At 37.5% G+C, this 17,189-nt stretch overlaps 5 protein-coding genes across 9 annotated transcripts; 2 read left to right on the top strand and 3 right to left on the bottom strand.

Annotated features, from left to right (window-relative positions):
- The first annotated feature begins 385 nt into the window (after nucleotides 1-385).
- LOC17899618 (squamosa promoter-binding-like protein 10) lies at nucleotides 386-3,661 on the top strand. 3 transcript variants are annotated; one of them, XM_006304937.2, is made up of 5 exons: nucleotides 386-587; nucleotides 1,705-2,395; nucleotides 2,567-2,688; nucleotides 2,831-3,079; nucleotides 3,192-3,661. In XM_006304937.2, the coding sequence occupies exons 2-5, from the start codon at nucleotides 1,731-1,733 to the stop codon at nucleotides 3,344-3,346; spliced, it is 1,191 nt and encodes a 396-aa protein (XP_006304999.1). In that variant the 5' UTR covers nucleotides 386-587; nucleotides 1,705-1,730; the 3' UTR covers nucleotides 3,347-3,661. The 3 variants fall into 3 exon arrangements, with proteins under 3 accessions (XP_006304999.1, XP_023646040.1, XP_023646039.1); XM_023790272.1 differs by lacking the exon at nucleotides 386-587 and adding an exon at nucleotides 599-1,482; XM_023790271.1 differs by lacking the exon at nucleotides 386-587 and having other exon boundaries at nucleotides 599-2,395.
- Nucleotides 3,662-5,264: 1,603 nt separating this feature from the next.
- LOC17899875 (squamosa promoter-binding-like protein 11) lies at nucleotides 5,265-8,416 on the bottom strand. 3 transcript variants are annotated; one of them, XM_006304941.2, is made up of 5 exons: nucleotides 8,218-8,416; nucleotides 6,402-7,119; nucleotides 6,110-6,231; nucleotides 5,748-5,996; nucleotides 5,265-5,639 (listed from the first exon to the last, which is right to left on the bottom strand). In XM_006304941.2, the coding sequence occupies exons 2-5, from the start codon at nucleotides 7,064-7,066 to the stop codon at nucleotides 5,491-5,493; spliced, it is 1,185 nt and encodes a 394-aa protein (XP_006305003.1). In that variant the 5' UTR covers nucleotides 7,067-7,119; nucleotides 8,218-8,416; the 3' UTR covers nucleotides 5,265-5,490. The 3 variants fall into 3 exon arrangements, with proteins under 3 accessions (XP_006305003.1, XP_023633114.1, XP_023633113.1); XM_023777346.1 differs by having other exon boundaries at nucleotides 8,315-8,413; XM_023777345.1 differs by lacking the exon at nucleotides 8,218-8,416 and adding an exon at nucleotides 7,209-8,183.
- Nucleotides 8,417-9,541: 1,125 nt separating this feature from the next.
- On the top strand, nucleotides 9,542-10,816 carry LOC111832523 (stress-associated endoplasmic reticulum protein 2). Its single transcript, XM_023789287.1, has 3 exons — nucleotides 9,542-9,646; nucleotides 10,144-10,300; nucleotides 10,598-10,816. Exons 1-3 carry the CDS (start codon nucleotides 9,644-9,646, stop codon nucleotides 10,642-10,644), a joined length of 207 nt encoding a protein of 68 aa, XP_023645055.1. The 5' UTR covers nucleotides 9,542-9,643; the 3' UTR covers nucleotides 10,645-10,816.
- Nucleotides 10,817-10,903: 87 nt separating this feature from the next.
- On the bottom strand, nucleotides 10,904-13,458 carry LOC17899397 (F-box only protein 6). Its single transcript, XM_006305790.2, has 2 exons — nucleotides 13,058-13,458; nucleotides 10,904-12,333 (listed from the first exon to the last, which is right to left on the bottom strand). Exons 1-2 carry the CDS (start codon nucleotides 13,210-13,212, stop codon nucleotides 11,082-11,084), a joined length of 1,407 nt encoding a protein of 468 aa, XP_006305852.1. The 5' UTR covers nucleotides 13,213-13,458; the 3' UTR covers nucleotides 10,904-11,081.
- Nucleotides 13,459-15,816: 2,358 nt separating this feature from the next.
- On the bottom strand, nucleotides 15,817-16,894 carry LOC17897818 (stress-associated endoplasmic reticulum protein 2). Its single transcript, XM_006303430.2, has 3 exons — nucleotides 16,745-16,894; nucleotides 16,243-16,399; nucleotides 15,817-16,052 (listed from the first exon to the last, which is right to left on the bottom strand). Exons 1-3 carry the CDS (start codon nucleotides 16,745-16,747, stop codon nucleotides 16,006-16,008), a joined length of 207 nt encoding a protein of 68 aa, XP_006303492.1. The 5' UTR covers nucleotides 16,748-16,894; the 3' UTR covers nucleotides 15,817-16,005.
- Between the last annotated feature and the right edge of the window lie 295 nt (nucleotides 16,895-17,189).

Raw genomic sequence — 17,189 nt, 5'->3', positions numbered from 1 at the left:
GATAAATCTTGATAACTTTTTTTGTTCCCCATCAGTCATCATCATTTCATTCATGCAATTTATAATTTTTTTTCATTTACCGGTAAAATTTACAAAAATATTAGACAAATTCTTCAGCTGATGCTCTTATTAAATCATTCTTAGATTTTTTTTTTTTTTTTAACATTCTTGTCCATGTTCTCGATTCATTACAAAAAAAAAAAAACCGTTTGATTAATTGTCAAAAAATTATGTTAATTTGGAAACAAAATTAATATTGGTGCCAAAACAAAAGCAAAATTAATTTGCAGTTATGTGTGTCATGGAAAAATATATACTATTAAAAGCAAAAAAGGTGACCGCACTAATCTAAAAGAAGAAATGAAAACAGTAACAAAGAGGAGGAAATAAGGAACAAAAATTATAAAAAAAAGAAATGGGGGAGGATGAAATTAATCCACGGCAGCTCATCTGATTCACCTGAGGCGGCGATTATGGTGTTGTCTCACTCTCCCTCTCCCTCTTCTTAGTCAATCAGCACTTTCTTCTCCGATCGCCGACCTCCGGGGAGCTTTCTTCGGCGGTCTCTTCTCTCTTTTCTACCCGAGGTTTCTCTTCTTCTTCTTCTTCTTCTTCTCTCCCCCATATTCTAAGCATTACTTACTCTCCTGAGATTTGCTCTTTTAATTCGTTATTAAAATTTAGCTTATTTTAGAAAGAGATCGATTACGTTTGTTGAATCAATGAAACTGTATCATTTTGTCTAGGTATAGATAATTCTGTTTTACAATGGCGGAATCGTTTTCTCACTGTTTTATTTTTATTTTTGCTGTATTATCATTTGTTTGTCTTCTTCTTCTTCTTAGTTTTGTTTGGTTTTCTCCGTTCATGTTGCTTCTTAGATGTTCTTACTATGCGAATGGGATTGTAGCATCGATAACTTAATTATTTTGATGAATTTATTGGTTGAGGGACCATTTTGCTTTCATTGGAAAACCTTAGCTGAGGGGACCGTGATTGGGATCGAAACCTAACTTGCTGTCTCATTTTGTTAGCTCAATCTTTATTGCTAGAGATAGAGGTTCCCTTCATTTGCTTTGCTTAGCATTTGGTGTCTTTTTCTTTGACATTATACTACTTTATATTCAATGTGTAAGTTTCTAGACCACAATAGTAAGCTTTTAAGCCTTTGGGTTTTTGAGTAGGTTAGTTATGAACTTTCTGCAAGTACATAGGAGGAATGGGGTAGGGAACGGGTTTTTGCAGTAATGATGGCTATTGTGTTTTAATGACTTGTTAACGTCGTGTTTCTTCACAAGTTGTTTGATATTCTGAGCTATCTGATTGGAGGAGTGTGGGTCCTCTTGAATAAATGCCACTTAGTTTTTGTGTGATGGAGAGCATACGAGGGAGCTAAGAAAAGGCACACCCTTTCTTTTCCCCTTTTTGCTGGTCTGGGTGCAACATAGAAAGGTTTCTCTTGCTGAGGTTTATGATTAACGGGTGAGTGAGTATTACACGCTGATGGGCACTGAGTGGTGCTTGCAATTCTCTGGTTTCTTTTCTCTCTTACCTTATTCTAGTTAAGGGTATTTGTTTGGCTGGCTAGAGTTATTTATAGGATTCCCTAGTCTTCTCTTATGTGATTTTGGATTTCATTTACTGCCCCTAGCTCTGCAAACTTTTCTTTATTTCAGTTCTTGTTGCTCTGGCTTTTGGTGCTAGGTCTATGAAATCAACCCACATCTTGAATGGACTGCAACATGGTATCTTCGTCCCAGTGGGACTGGGAGAATTTGATCATGTCCAATCCCTCAAAGACTGAAAATGAAAAAAAGCTGCAATCTACGGAGTGGGAATTCGAGAAAGGTGAAGGCATTGAATCTATAATTCCAGATTTCTTAGGCTTTGAGAGAGTCAGTAGTGGCTCTGCCACTAGTTTCTGGCACACTGCTGTATCAAAAAGCTCACAGTCGACATCTATCAACTCATCATCTCCCGAGGTCAAACAATGCAAGCTTGCATCACAAAGTTCCCCTGGAGATTCTTGCAGCATCATAGATTTTTCCCAGGTGAAGGCATCCACTGCTCTCGAGGTATCTGTTGCCTCAGCTGAATCAGATCTTTGTTTAAAACTAGGAAAGCGGACATACTCTGAAGAATTATGGGGTAGAAACAATAATGACATTTCAGCGGTTTCCATGAAGTTGTTGACTCCATCTGTTGTTGCTCGGAAGAAATCCAAATCGTGTGGTCAGAGCATGCAAGTCCCCCGTTGCCAAATTGATGGTTGTGACCTGGATCTCTCAACTGCTAAGGATTATCATCGTAAGCATAGAGTCTGCGAAAAGCATTCAAAGTGCCCAAAAGTTACCGTGAGTGGCCTAGAACGTCGATTCTGCCAGCAATGTAGCAGGTAAAACCATGATTACCGTTCAGACGGATGGCTATGCTCTGGCCTCAGTTAACTCTTAAGTTGCGTTTTTGTTACTGTAAAGTTCGCATTCAGTTTAATTGTCCAGGATATTTTATTATTTCAATCCCTAGTATTCTAGGGTAGAGGATTGATTCCTGTTCTATTTTTCAGGTTCCATGCTGTTTCTGAGTTTGATGAGAAGAAGCGAAGCTGCCGCAAACGTCTTTCTCATCATAATGCAAGGCGTCGCAAGCCACAAGGCGTATTTCCACTGAATCCAGAAAGGGTGTACGGTAAGAACCGACACCACAAATTAATACAATCGATGTGTCCTCAGGATATTTCCATTTGTCTATTCTATCTTTCTCTATCTCTCTCACACAAACACTACACTTCATATCAAGGTAATCTAACGTGAGGTGTTTACTTCTTCAGATCGAAGACAGCATACAAGTATGTTGTGGAACGGGTTGTCCCTTAACACGAGATCTGAAGAAACGTATGCATGGGGTACTACTTATGAGACAAAGCCTACACAGATGGAAAGCGGCTTTACCCTGAGCTTCCAGAGAGGTAATGGCCCTGAGGAGCAGCTGTTTGCTAGTAGCAGCCGCTCTTTCTCTGTCTTTCAATCCTCAGGCGGGTTCTCAGCAGGGAAATCCAACGTTCAACTTCCTGGCAAAGGTTGATATCTTCACTTCTTTACTGGTCATCTAGTAGTTGTTGTGTATTGTTTGCTGATGGATCAGACTTGTATAGATCTCTGTTGCTGAATCTGAGTTATATGTTTTGGCAGGTCTGGGAGAATGCTCAGGAGGCCTCCATGAATCTCAGGATTTCTACAGTGCTCTCTCTCTTCTGTCAACCTCTTCGGAGCCACGTGGGACCAAACACAATCCCGTGGTCGAACCACAGCCAATATTTGGCACTTTCCCTACTCATTTCATATGAATGAGTGAGGAATACGAAGTCACTCCATTATAAGTCAAGCTGCATCCGATGGAGTTTCTCTTCAAATAAAATAAAAGCGTGTAACGGTCATTGCTCTAGCTAAACCAGTTACTCGGTTAGCTCAGCATTCCTTGTACTTTTCCAAACTTATCAAGTCAACTTCTTCCTGGATCCGTTTTTATGCCAGCTTCATTACTCTGTATAAGACTTGTCTACGACTATTTTAAAACCAGTTCAGAGATCATTCAGGTTGTAATATTATTTGACTTCTTTGCATTGTGTAGACAGTGATAATTATGCAAGACAACTTTCTGATTTGTGGGTTTTAGAGGCACCTATTTCAAGAAACACTTATCTTGTGACAAACCTCAACATGCTCTTCTGGTGGGTCACGATTGAACTCCAGGATTCATTATGGCGAAGCAGATTCATTATTGAGCTGAATCCCCACAAGAAGTGTCACTATTGAGCTGAATCCCCACAAGAAGTGTCACTATTGAGCTCAAGGATTTGGTTAGAGTAATAAGCTGAACCTTTCGTGGAAGTTGCATCAGTAAATATAAAGGTTTATGAAAAATCTTGCATAAACCTCTATTGAAATAGTTGGTGAGCACTTTTTATATCCATGCTATTTGTTAAACTTCACTTGTTAAGGTGCTTTTCATAACTATTGGAGTTCAAGTCTGAGACTTACAAACAGACATCTGCTTGATTTTAGTACACCAGACTGTGTATGATAGATGTATTGGTGCCTAGCGTTTTGTCTCCAACATTTTTTGTCAACAAGTTTCTCCAAAACTGCTTATAGCAAAGAGACAACAACTTCTCACAGACCACTTGGTGACAACATACAATTAATTCCAGTCCTTGTCGTCTTTTTAATCTTTTAATTTCAACATCAACCCATTAAAGCACATGGTTCTCTTCTCTCTTTCAATAGACACACCCTTCCTCTGCAGGCTTTTCGTCGTTTTGAGTCTCTCTCCAAATGAAATTGAAAAAAATTAATATTTGGTCCCTTCCCTAGCTAAGGTTTGTACATATACCTCTCCAACTTGTCATCTTTCAACTTTCACTTTCTTCTCAGTCCTTGATCCTTCTTCTTCAATAGCCTTTCAACAATCACCAAATAGGTGTTTCTTTTCAATTTGGCTTTTAATCTCTTCCCACTTCTCATTGTCTTTTCCTTTTCTATGAACGTCTCTCTTTTTATTTTTATTTCTGGTCTCAAACTTATATTTTTCATAAATAATAATTACCCTCCAACAGTGGAGGAAAATGGTTCAACAAGTACAACAAAGGGGCTACAATGGCCAAAGAAACCAATGTTACAAATGCTAAGACCATCCTCATCAGTCATCTATTGGGAAATGTCCTTAAATATAAAAAAAAAGATAAAGAATTGGTACCAGTGAACCAAGTTGGAGAGGCTTTTGTAAAGGAACAATCTCATGGATTGACTTTGGCAAAGATTGAATAACATCCTCATATTGACACCTCTTATGTTTGTGTTTTAATCTCCTACAGCCTCTACTACTCTAGTACCAAGTTGATAAGAAGTTTGTAAAGATATTTTACCTAGACTAACCGGATTTTGATACTTTCCCTTACAAACCTCAAAACTCTCTCCATTTAGATGTTAATATATGTACTCTGATCTGCTGCTTACGATCCTAAAAGTAGAGCAGAAATCCGGATGATTGATGAAAGAAATACCAAACATATCCCAAACTTCTCGCTCCCTGACGGAGATAGACTTACTACCGGAGATATTCGTGTTACTTCGTCTGCACTGGTTTGTACACGAATGCGAAAAAGTCTTGCTTTTAGTTACCAACCCACGGTCAACTTGAGCATTCATAATTCCACACTATCAATTTGAGGACAAGATTTGTCTCCACGAAATTGGAACTAGAGGTGAGAAACGTGAATTTTCAGCAGCCTTTAATAAATTCTTACAGAGTCAATAAAGATACTTTGCAAAGAGAGACGGCTTTGTTACTAGAGTGCGGTACAAGGATGATGATTACATAGTCGCCGAAGTTTGGCATTCTAGGGGATCCAGGATGAAGTTGTTTTAATAGGTTTGGAAAAGTATCCACCAACAGTAATATGCTTACAAATTTTAAATTAAATTTACTTACTCATCTATTTGGTACGACATCATATGAAAAAGGTAGAGGAAGTGGATGCGCATGTGGTTGAGCCAGGGGATCCGAAGAGGTTGACAGAAGAGAGAGAGCACGGTGGAAATCTTGAGATTCATGGAGGACTCCTGAGTATTCTCCCACACCTGCCAAAATATTTAACCCATTTATCAAAGGACTAAGGTTATAAAATCAACAGAGATATATACTCCCTCCATATACTAAAGGACCAGTGAAGAAGTGCAAATACCAACCTTGGCCTTGAAGTTGGAACTTGGACTTCCCAACTGAGAACCCGCCTGAGGTTTGAAATGTAGAGAAAGAACGACTGCTACTACCAACCAACTGCTCCTCAGAGCCATTACCTCTCTGGAAGCTAAGAGTAAAGCCGCTTTCCGCCTGCCTAGGCTTTGTATCATAAGTGGTTTCCCATTCATACTTTTCTTTAGAGTTTGTGTTAAGGGACAACCCATTCCACAACATATTTGAATGCTGTCTTCGATCTACACGTTACATTAGAGTTCCATGAAATTAAGTTGTGTGCGTGTGTATTAGAGACAGATGGAAAGATCCTGAGGAAACATTGATTTTATCAAGTTGTGACGTAGGTCCGTACCGTACACCCTCTCTGGATTCATTGAAAATAATCCTTGTGGCTTGCGACGCCTCGCATTGTGATGAGAAAGACGTTTTCGGCAGCTTCGTTTCTTCTCATCAAATTCAGAGACGGCATGGAACCTAAAAAATAGAAAAGCAATCAATTCACAACTGTAATATTAATATGGCGGGTAAAAGTTGTTTTTGGACAACTAGACTGAACCGGCACACTCAACAGTAACAAAAATATAACTAAAGAATGAGAGAGTCCAGAGCATAATCACCAGTCTGAATCGTGATCATGGTTTTACCTGCTACATTGTTGGCAGAATCGACGTTCTAGGCCACTCACGGTAACTCTTGGGCACTTTGAATGCTTTTCGCAGACTTTATGCTTACGATGATAATCCTTAGCAGATGAGAGATCGAGGTCACAGCCATCAATTTGGCAACGCGGGACTTGCATGCTCTGACCACACGATTTGGATTTCTTCCGAGCAACAACAGATGGAGTCAACAATTTCATGGAAACGGCGGAAATTTCATTGTTGTTTCTACCCCAAAATTCTTCAGAGTATGCCTGCTTTCCTAGTTTTAAACAAAGATCTGATTCAGCTGAGGCAAGAGATGCGTCGAGAGCTGTGGTTGCCTTCACGTGGACAAAATCGATGTTGTTGCAAGAATCAGCAGGGGAACTTTCTGATGCAAGCTTGCATCGTTTGACATTGGGAGATGATGAGTTGGTAGAGGTTGACTGTGAGCTTTTGGATACAGCAGTGTGCCAGAAACTGGTGGCAGAGCCACTACTGACTCTCTCAAAGCCTAAGAAATCTGGAACAATAGATTCGATGCCATCACCTTTTTCAGTTTCCCACTCAGTAGATAGCTGCTTGTTGTCATTTTCAGTCCTTGAAGGATTTGACATGATCAAGTTCTCCCAGTCCCACTGGAACGGAGATACCATGTTGCAGTCCATTCAAGATATGGGTTGATTTCATAGACCTACCACCAAAGCCAGAGCAAATAGTCCTGTAACAAGCACAAGTTTGCAGGCGAAAATCAGATAAAGAAATAGACTAGACAATCCTTATAATAACTGTGGCTAGCCAAAGAGATACCTAACCGATAGAAGATACCCTCTCAACTAACAATACCACAAGAAAGAAGGAAAAATCAATTCTAGAGAGAATTGTCAATGAAGCAGACAAGGGTCAGCAGAGCGTTTATTGCTCCCACTTTTATCATAAACTTGAGGAAGAAAGACTTTTCAATGTTTCACCCAGACCAGCAAAAAGAGTAAGAGGAAGGGTATTCCTTTTTTTCATCTTTGTGCTCTCCATCACACAAAAACTAAAGTGGCATTTAGTGAATAGGCCCACAGTCCACACACACACACAAATATCAAATTGCCCTCAAGTAATCAATCAAACTTGTCAAGAAACACATGATCTACTAATACACATTGTAGTTGCAAACTCTTTCCAATACCCATTCCTCCTTTGTGTACTTATAGTAAGGTTCATTCACTAACTAACTTGAAGGCTAAAAAAGCTTACAACTGTCTTTACACAGTTGAGTTTTTAACACTATAGTCAAACAAAACGGCACAAAGCAGAGCCATTTAGATTTAGAGAGGGATCTATCTATATATCCCTGCAGCAATAAAGATTGGGAGATAAAAAAAAATGTGACAGTAAGTTAGGTTTGGATCCCAATCAAGGTCCCCTCCTATAGTGAAGCTAGGCTAGGGTTGTAATACAATGAAAGCTCGTGGTCCCCAAAACCCATCAATAAATTCATCAAACTAACGAAAGAGATGAGATTATTAAAAATGAAAACTTTATTCAGTGTGACAATCAAACTCGCCTAGTTAAAAAAACAAAAACGTGAGAGAAGACCATTCGCCATTTTAACAAATTTCTCAATACCTGAGACCCTTCTTCACCTTGAACTAATTTCATTGATTCATCCATCTCTCTGTTTCTCTAGTCTATGACCTAAACTATATTTATAAAGGCTATAAACTTTTAAAATCAATAAGACGCCCAAATCTCAATGAAAGAAGAAGAAAAAGAAAAAGCAAATTTAGTTTTCCAAATCATTTAAGGGGAAGTAAAGAGTAGAAACCTCAAGTAGGAAACAGAGAAGAAATCTCAGGAGGTCGATGATCGGAGAAGAAGCTAAAATATTGAGTAAGAGATAGAGTGAAGGGGACGAGACACACCAAAATCGCCTCAGGAGAAATCGAATGAGAGCAGAGAGAAGAAGAGAGAGCTCACGAGTCTTTTTTTCTTTTTTTTTCTTCGCTTTGCTTTTTTTTTTTAATTTCTTTCATTCTTCGTTCCTTTGCTTTTTTTTGGCTTTGTTTTTTTCTGGTGTCTATTTTATTTCTGCTCATCTAAACTAATAGTATATTATTGATTATTGTTATCAATGAAAATTAGCAACACAGGTTCTCAGGTTTGTGTATTGCAAACAGACACCAAAATGATGAATGATGACTTGTCAGTTGTAACTAACCTTAGGCTCTAGCCTCTACCTCTCCAAAAAAATAAAATTAATATATACAAATACTATTGTAAAATGGACTTTAGTTGAAATGTGTTAGATAGGACTTTAGCTTTAACTTTGGGCAAGTTGTTTAACTTACACGAAAACCTTGTCATTTTGGGGACAAAAATAACAAATTACACATGTATTATATGATACTATCTCTTAACCAAGCTTAGAGTGAACAAATTCAACATTTAAGGCTTAGAATGTTTCCCTTCTTCTTTAAATAAGGGATTTATACGAGAATCCTGATTAAAAACATGTTAACAGCCGCAACTGATATCTATGTCCAAACATTATCAATTTCATAAAAAGTCTCCAACTATCTTCATTCGTTATTTATTCCCAAGTACTACTACCTAGTACCTACCATTCAATTTTTTACATTCGTGCAACTTTTAGTATTTTATAGATTAATTAAAAACCTCTACTACCTTCACAAAAGTATACCAAATACTCTAGTACTAGTAATAATATTGGTTTGCCTAACTACGAAGAGTCTCTCCAACTTCAAACACTGATCATGTCCAAATTAAATTCGGCCAACAACACCAATTAAAAGGTTCTTTGGTTTTGGGATTTATATTTTGATTTGACCTTGTTTAAACCAAAAAAAAGGATTGTGCTTTTGACTTTTGAAACGCGTCGGCGAGAAGTACTTTGGCATGAGTCGCATGACACGTCTGATTTTTTTTTTTTTCTCAAACTCGAGCCTTCTCATGGTTCTTTTTAAGGCTCAGAAACAATCCAATCATCTACTGACACGTAGACATCATACGTCTCAGTAGCCAATCATAGATTGGCTGTGACGATGTATGTTGTGAGAATAGCAATATTGAATCGCCTTTTTAGGTGGTGAATAATACACACAAGTAAAAAAAAAACACACAATAAAACCGAAAAAAAAAAAAAAAAAAAAAAAAAAAGGGTGAAAGTGTTGTTTCGGCTTGATCGTCATTTCATTTCAATTCCCTCTTCTCCTCTCCGGCGTAACGTAATCATGGTAATGGCTACGATTCTCATTCTTCGCTCATGATTGTTTGTTTTTTCGATTGAATCATCGCCATGGGGCTTTCTTTCTTTCTCTTTCCAGATTCACAGTTTTCATTTGTTTAAATTACGTTTCCGATCTGATTTAATTTGTATTGTTTAGTATTTATTATATGAGGATTCAATCGATCTATGTATATCAAATGATTTACTCTGTGTTTTGAATTTTGGTGAATCATCGGAGATTTCGCATCATGCCAAATTATACATTTTAATCTAAATATGAGTTCGGCATAGCTGAGTTGTTATCGAACAACACTATATGTATTGTTGCTTTGATTTGGATGCATGGTCAAATCTTTCCCAATTCATTTTTTGATTTTGCATGAATACTTGAATTTGTGATTTTAATATCCCCCTTGATTCTAGAACCATTCCTATCTTCTGCAGAGGCAGTTTTTTGTATAGTGATGCTTATTGACTATGTTGGTCTGATAATTTCGGTTGCAGACAACCTCAAAGAGACTCGCGGACAGGAAGATTGAGAAGTTCGACAAGAACATTTTAAAGAGAGGATTTGTTCCTGAGACCACCACCAAGAAGGGCAAGGATTACCCAGTTGGCCCTATCCTTCTCGGTTTCTTTGTCTTCGTTGTCATTGGCTCATGTTAGTACTTCTTCCTCTTCCTCTTCTAATTCCGATTCCTAACTGTTCAAAAGCTACTCTATCTTCAAGGCATTACAATAGCATCTTTGAGTTAGGCTTCTTGCTCCTAGATTTATGTCTGAATGTGGATATTGGTTTCCAGATTAGTATTGGCTTCTACATTATCTTTTTTTGTCCCATTTTTATATGACACTAGCTACTAACAAATATAGTCTGGAATCTGAATCATTTGATATGCTAAGTTTTATGTGTATTTGTTTCTGTATCCGCTAACCGTGTTATATGGCTTTGTTACAGCTCTCTTCCAGATCATCAGAACCGCAACTAGCGGAGGCATGGCTTAAACCAAATCGCAGTCGAGCTGGAAGAAGCAGTTTTCAAAATGTAGAATCTTCTTCTGTGTCCTCTCTTTTCCTCTCCTTTTACTGTAGAATGTGTCATCTTTCTGTTTACTATATATATATATACTTCATCATGTAATCAACAATATTTGCATTTAAGTTATTTTATATCCAACGTTTTAAGTACTGTATTCTCTTCAATTTAGATGCCGTTGTTCAGTAGTATCCCCTGAATTATAAGTCACTTTTTTTAATGGAAAGATTAGTCTCACAGGTTTATTTATTACAACACGAAAGTTGTGTATATTACAGTCTCGAAAATCAAAACCAAAAACATATAACAAAACAACAAAAACAAACCAACCCTGTGTGAATGTAACGTTCCAATACAACCTCAAAGACGGCCAACAAGGAAAAAAATGAACCAAGAGAAGAGATCATCAAGCTCTAGCTGTAGGGCAGGGATGAAACGCTGTCCCGCAAGCGATCCAAAGTCGTTTCCTCCCACGAGGAACGGTGCAGCCAGGGACCTTGGTCCATTCCCTAGTAACAGCATTGTAGGTAATCAGACGGTTCATCTGTCTGGACCTCAAGGACAATAATATCAGACAACCTTTGTTGCCTAGACAATTCATCCTAATGTGCTTTCCGTAAAACTCCAAGCACCATATGTTTGGCATTCTGTCAACCTCCTTCCACAACAGTGTCATCTTCTGCAGCTCCCATATGCAAACGCATGTGGCAGCATTTTTAGTCAGTAGACCCACCAGCATCAGCCGCTCTCCGCACGCAGCTAGCGTGTGATCGCTCAGGTCTGGTGGACCCGGTATGATGAACTGCTTCCATTTCCCAGAGACCATGTCATAGGACAATATCCCTTCGGGATCTGTTAACATGAAGTAAAGTGTGCTGTGGATAGCCACTGGCTGTGACTTAAAGTTGAGCAACACCGGGAGCTTTATGTTGGACGGGATGGTCCCTCGTTTGGTCCACACATTACTCAGGGAATCATACACTTCGTACTCTCCTTCACATCCAACCCACAAAACCTTATACCCATGAATGGTGGAGTATCCATTCAGAGTCATCCCTACTGCAACACGAGACCAGACCTTGAACGACCTAGCAGGCAACTCTCTGAAAGACTTGGTCAGGGGGTTGCTCACATAGAAGTTCCGATGACCAATGTCGAGGAAGCACACTAGACCTCCCGCAGAAGCCATTGGCAAAACAATACTCTTCTTAGGCAGTGAGGGGATAACCGGATGGTGCCATTTCTTCAAAGAAGGATCATACACTTGTCCCGAGTTGACATTCTCGTGGGTTATGGTGTAGAACCACGGGATGGTCTGAGGAAGCTCGGTGCAGTATCGGGAGAAGCTATCTGAATCAATCAGAGAATTCCATTTACGGCAAACTGCACGAAACTGGAAAAATGTAGCAATTGGTAGCCTGGAAACGACAGCTTCAAAGAGATCTTGGGGAAATTCCTGCCAGATTTCTTGGTCCATGTCTCCACTAATGTCATCTCTTTCCTTGCATGATTTCCCTGGATTACGTTCTTTTCGAGTCCGTTTGACGGGAGGCTTGACAGTTTCTAACATCTTGAGTATCCCAGGCCTCTTTCCAGCAGCCATTACAATATCACAACAATCATCAGCAGAAGTTTCTTCAATACAGGGCAAACACCATCTGCCATAACAAGAATCGTATCATTTGTCAGGAAAAAAAGTTACATAATCCATAATTCTTCTTTATAATGAAATCATTACAACCAAGTAACTTGATCTCAAATCAACCACAAAGACGTATACCAGAGAAAAATAAACAAACAAAAACTTGCTCTCAAACCATCTCAAAAGGATAGATAACCTCCAAGCACTGGAAACACTATATATAAATGCCTGTATCTACTGGTAGGAGTGAAGCACAACAAAACACAAAGAGAAGGGAAGGCCTCACAAGTCAGCAGGATTCACAGTAATCATCGCAGCCAGCAAGGGTAGCTTTCAAATTTACCAAAACGAGGCAAGAAAATCAAAGCAAGGAGGGACATAAGCAGACAATATAGGTAATTTGAGACAGTGATGGAGTGGTTGTAATAGTAAGAACAAGATAGGAACAAATCGGAATCTAATCAATTTCCTCTTTCAGCTAATTTTAAAAAAACACACAAAGGAAAATCATCATCAGAGCTTTCTTCACAAATGGGATTTGCATGATTCACAAATGGAATAAACGAAAAGAAATTGAAACATATGCCTTAGACAAAAATGGAGCAAACAAAACAAAACAAAACAAAAAGACCTAAACCGAAACACATTACGAATAGTTTCCCCAGTATACAAAAATGAAATAGAGAAATCGCCAAGACATAGATCTAGTCACAAAAAAAGAGAGAGAGAAAAATGTTAACCCGTTGTGATACTGAGGATGGTGGAGAACAAGAAACGAAGGCGAAGAAGACGAAGGAGAAGAAAGAAGAGGAAGAGGAGGAGGAGAACCGTTGTTGTGCAAGAGCTCTTGAAGCTGGCCGATGAGATGTCTAAGCATGGCAAGGTCTTCGTCCATGCCCCAACCAAAAAATTAAAGAGGGATAGAGAGAGAGAGGATTAGCTAGCTTAGCAACCTCTATATCTTACTAGCAAAAGAGATCAATGGCTCCCAGCAGCCATCATTAGCATCAGCAGTTCTATGGGGTTTTGGAGATTTTAACCTCCCACCATGTCCTCTTCTCCGAGACTCTCTCTCTCTCTCTTTCTTTAGTAAAACAAAACCAAAACCATTGTTGTGTGTTGTTATTATTCTCTCTCTCTCTCTTTCTCTCACTCTCTGTGAATTGTCTTTTTCTCTTTCTCTCTTTTTATTGTTTATTTTTAATTTTTTTGCTTAATCTTTTTCCATGGTCAGTTGGCCCCATATGATTATTTCGTAGCAATTATTCCTCCTTCCCCTCTCTATTCTCTCTTTTTATTTTCCCCTTTTACCCCTCTCCTTTTTTTTTTTTAATCATTCACTTTATTCTTATGTACGTTTTATTTCTTTATTACTATTACCATTTTTTCACAAACAATAATGGTTTTTCTTCGTTTTTTTTTTTTTTTTTTTACTACATGATTATTCGTTTTGTTGTAACTAGAAACAAATACTTTTTTTTTTTTTTTTTTGCTTGCCAAACAAAATAAAGAAAGAAGACGCGTGCTTGATAAACTATAAAACAGAGATGATAATTATGGTGGTTTTCTTTTTTTCTTAGATAAAGAGGATAATTGAGAGGTCTTGCTGCAATTATACTAAATCATGGCTTCCTCCATAATGAAATTTTTAATATTTTAAAAAATAATTGCAAAATTTTCAACTTCATCTGTTTGAGTCTTTTTAGCTTTTGTACAATTTAGTTTAGAATTACAACTATTCCAACAGACAAATTTGTTTATAAACCGTATTTTATTTACCACTAGTAAATCATTGTTAGTAATAATGCAGAAAAAAATAAACAAATATATATATATATATATATATATATATATATATATTGAAAATATCAGTTACTTGTCTATCCTAAACTAATTGTATCGAATTATTGAAAATTTTATTTGTAATATCCACAACCACAACATCCATTCAAGACCTTACTACGAAAACAAATTATTATGTCTATCCCTTAATGCTATTAATACTTTAATGTATATTCTTATTAATGCTATTAACTGAGGAATTCATCGTCTCTACTAAATAAATTTGTTAACTAGAGAATAAGGAGAAGAAGATATTGAATCCTTTGTTTGGGAGAGTCATATCGTTTAGAAGAAGACTTGTGAATAACTTGATTCCAACAAAAGTTTATGATTTTAGATTGTATGTAAGAAAGTCATTGAATGTGAATCGAATGTGAATAAATTGCATGTGCATAATTTGCCATGGGGGATAGATGGTCATCTTTTTCTTTTGATTGTAATAATTACATTTTCAAACCAAAACAAAAAAAGAAAAAATCATTCAACAGAGAATGTAAAAGTAGTCGTAAAGCGTTGGGGTTCATTTTGTTTTCCTCTCATCTCCCATCAAAGTATGCTTTGGTCAATCATTTCCCTTCCCATTTACTAACATTTTTGCAATTACCATTATCTTAAAGAACTAATCATCATCATCATTTTTTACTCATCATAACCTCTCAGTGTTTCCCTTTTCCCTCTTAACTATTCTTTTACTTCTTACATTTTAGGAAGATTCACTACATGATGGTAAAACTGAGAAATGTTTGTTGTTAAAAGTTTATGAATATGATTGGTAAAAAGATAAAAAGGTATTTACATACCTTGCACTATGGTCTTCACCTTCTTTGATTCATCATATACTATATAATATTTATCAAGTAAATTGAGAATATAAGATATGACGGCTACTTATCATTTACTATGAATTTTATCAACTAAGCGGTTGCGCGGTTCTTCTACCTCCAACCGCATGGTGGTGTCTCTCCCTACCAAGCAGCACCAAATCCAAATCCATCCATCGAGAAATACTTTTCTACTAATCCCTTTGGCCTATCGTCACCGTCCATTAATTCATTTTAATCCTTCATACATCAACTTTCATTATCTAATAACTATGTTTTCTACTAATAAAGTTTACAAAAGTTTTAAAGGTTACTGTAATTATATTCCTTACTTGAAGCGCGCATATTTTTGATTCCAGCTGCTCTACTACTAAAAACCGACTTTTTGTTCACACACCAAAACCAACCGAGAACCCTTGGATTAATCTCTATTTATCTGATCCAGTCATATTCACTTTTTGACTTTTTTCTTGTTTTAGAAAGCATCCAAGGATTCTTCATGAATGAACAAGTTTTCACATTAGTTCACCATGTAAAGCACATAGATTCAAACTCGGATCGGATAATGTATAAACTGTTACTCTTATTTTGCTTAGTTCACTTACTTGTGAATTGTGCTTAAATATGTTTTGATCATATTGCTTCTCTCAATTCTTGGGATAAAAAGTTGTGAAATAAGAGAGTTGGCAAAACCTCATGGTGTCTACCAACCAATCCATCCCTTGGGTTTTCAACGAGTAGCCCTTTCAACTATTTGGCCGAGTAATCCTCAGGTAATAGTGTTGACGGGAATTGTATTTGGTGTCACTTATGGGGGAATCAAGTTGAGACAAATGAACAAGAATGTAAAAGGTCGGATATTTTTAAGAAAAAGACTCAAAATTCTTCATAACAAGTAGTAAACGGAAAGTTAAAAGGATTCTACAGTATAAAGGGGAAAAAGGAGACAAGTCAGAAGAGAAGAAGAGAGAGATTCATTTTGAGAATTGCTTCCTCCAGCTAGAATGTGATTTTTTTTTTTTGGTTTAAGCCATGCCTCCGCTAGTTGCGGTTCTGATGATCTGGAAGAGAGCTGTAACAATGCCATATGTTCAAGGTTAATGGAAATATAAACACATACACATAATATCAAATGATTCAGAGATTTCAGACTATGTTTGTTACTAGCTAGTGTCATATAAATCTAATACCAATCTGAAAACCAATAATCCAAATTCAGACCAAATTTAGGAAGTGGAATTAGAAGAGGAAGAAGTACTAACATGAGCCAATGACGACGAAGACAAAGAAACCGAGAAGGATGGGGCCAACTGGGTAATCCTTGCCCTTCTTGGTGGTGGTCTCAGGAACAAATCCTCTCTTTAAAATGTTCTTGTCGAATTTCTCAATCTTCCTGTCTGCGAGTCTCTTTGAGGTTGTCTGCAACCAAAATGATCAAATCGACCCATTAAATTAATCATCATAATATATTGCATATATGTTTAGATCAATCATTATTCAAATCACAATCAACAAAGACATCCAATTTGGGTACCCAAATCATGTAGATTTAAAGAGAGAATTTCTAAGTCAAAAACAAATAGCTACTCAGCTAATCGGACTCAAATTTCGAAAACAGATCCACATTTGGCATGATTCCATTATTCAAACACAAGAGTGAATCATTGATATCGTAGCCAATGAACACATGAATCCCTATAAAGGAAGAAGCAATCGCTATGATTCAAAATCGACAACAACAAAGCTCGAGATCGCGGCAAATACCATGATTAAGCCGGAGAAGAGATGCTAGAAACGAAGAGGGATTGGACGATCGCGAGCCGAAGATAGAAACACTCGTCCCTTTTGTCTTTGCGTTTTCTTTTTGTGTTTGACTTAAATGATGATGATGTCTTGGTGCTTTCAATATTTAATAGGTAAAAAAGTATCTCACGACGACGGACATTAAAAGAGATCGGTTTGTTTATGCAAGCAACTCACCGCGAACGTCGTCACAGCCATTCTTTGATTGGTTCTCGAGACGTGTGAGGTCTACGTGGAATTCACTGATTGGCTGCTATTATTGGGCTTTGAAATGCTCGAGAAAAGCCTTCTCTCTCATGTCAACCAACGTGGACAAAGATGGGAACGCACGCTGGTTAGTTGAATTGAATCTTGAAAAGTCAAAAGCACCCACTTCATCATCTCTCGTTTCTTCGACGGTGGATTT

Source organism: Capsella rubella, unplaced genomic scaffold, assembly GCF_000375325.1.
Source record: "Capsella rubella cultivar Monte Gargano unplaced genomic scaffold, Caprub1_0 scaffold_1, whole genome shotgun sequence".
NCBI lineage: Eukaryota > Viridiplantae > Streptophyta > Magnoliopsida > Brassicales > Brassicaceae > Capsella > Capsella rubella.
Note: the sequence above shows the minus strand (reverse complement) of the source record. Positions and strands in the feature narration are given on the sequence as shown.

Coding starts and splice junctions, on each gene's coding strand:
- LOC17899618 (XM_006304937.2), top strand. CDS start 1,731: ATGGACTGCAACATGGTATCTTCGTCCCAGTGGGACTGGGAGAATTTG. Junction 2,396..2,566: donor TTCTGCCAGCAATGTAGCAG/GTAAAACCATGA, acceptor TCTATTTTTCAG/GTTCCATGCTGTTTCTGAGT. Junction 3,080..3,191: donor CGTTCAACTTCCTGGCAAAG/GTTGATATCTTC, acceptor ATGTTTTGGCAG/GTCTGGGAGAATGCTCAGGA.
- LOC17899875 (XM_006304941.2), bottom strand. CDS start 7,066: ATGGACTGCAACATGGTATCTCCGTTCCAGTGGGACTGGGAGAACTTG. Junction 6,232..6,401: donor TTCTGCCAACAATGTAGCAG/GTAAAACCATGA, acceptor TCTATTTTTTAG/GTTCCATGCCGTCTCTGAAT. Junction 5,640..5,747: donor GTTCCAACTTCAAGGCCAAG/GTTGGTATTTGC, acceptor ATATTTTGGCAG/GTGTGGGAGAATACTCAGGA.
- LOC111832523 (XM_023789287.1), top strand. Junction 10,301..10,597: donor CTTCGTTGTCATTGGCTCAT/GTTAGTACTTCT, acceptor GCTTTGTTACAG/CTCTCTTCCAGATCATCAGA.
- LOC17899397 (XM_006305790.2), bottom strand. CDS start 13,212: ATGGACGAAGACCTTGCCATGCTTAGACATCTCATCGGCCAGCTTCAA. Junction 12,334..13,057: donor CATCCTCAGTATCACAACGG/GTTAACATTTTT, acceptor TTGTTATGGCAG/ATGGTGTTTGCCCTGTATTG.
- LOC17897818 (XM_006303430.2), bottom strand. Junction 16,053..16,242: donor CTTCGTCGTCATTGGCTCAT/GTTAGTACTTCT, acceptor GCATTGTTACAG/CTCTCTTCCAGATCATCAGA.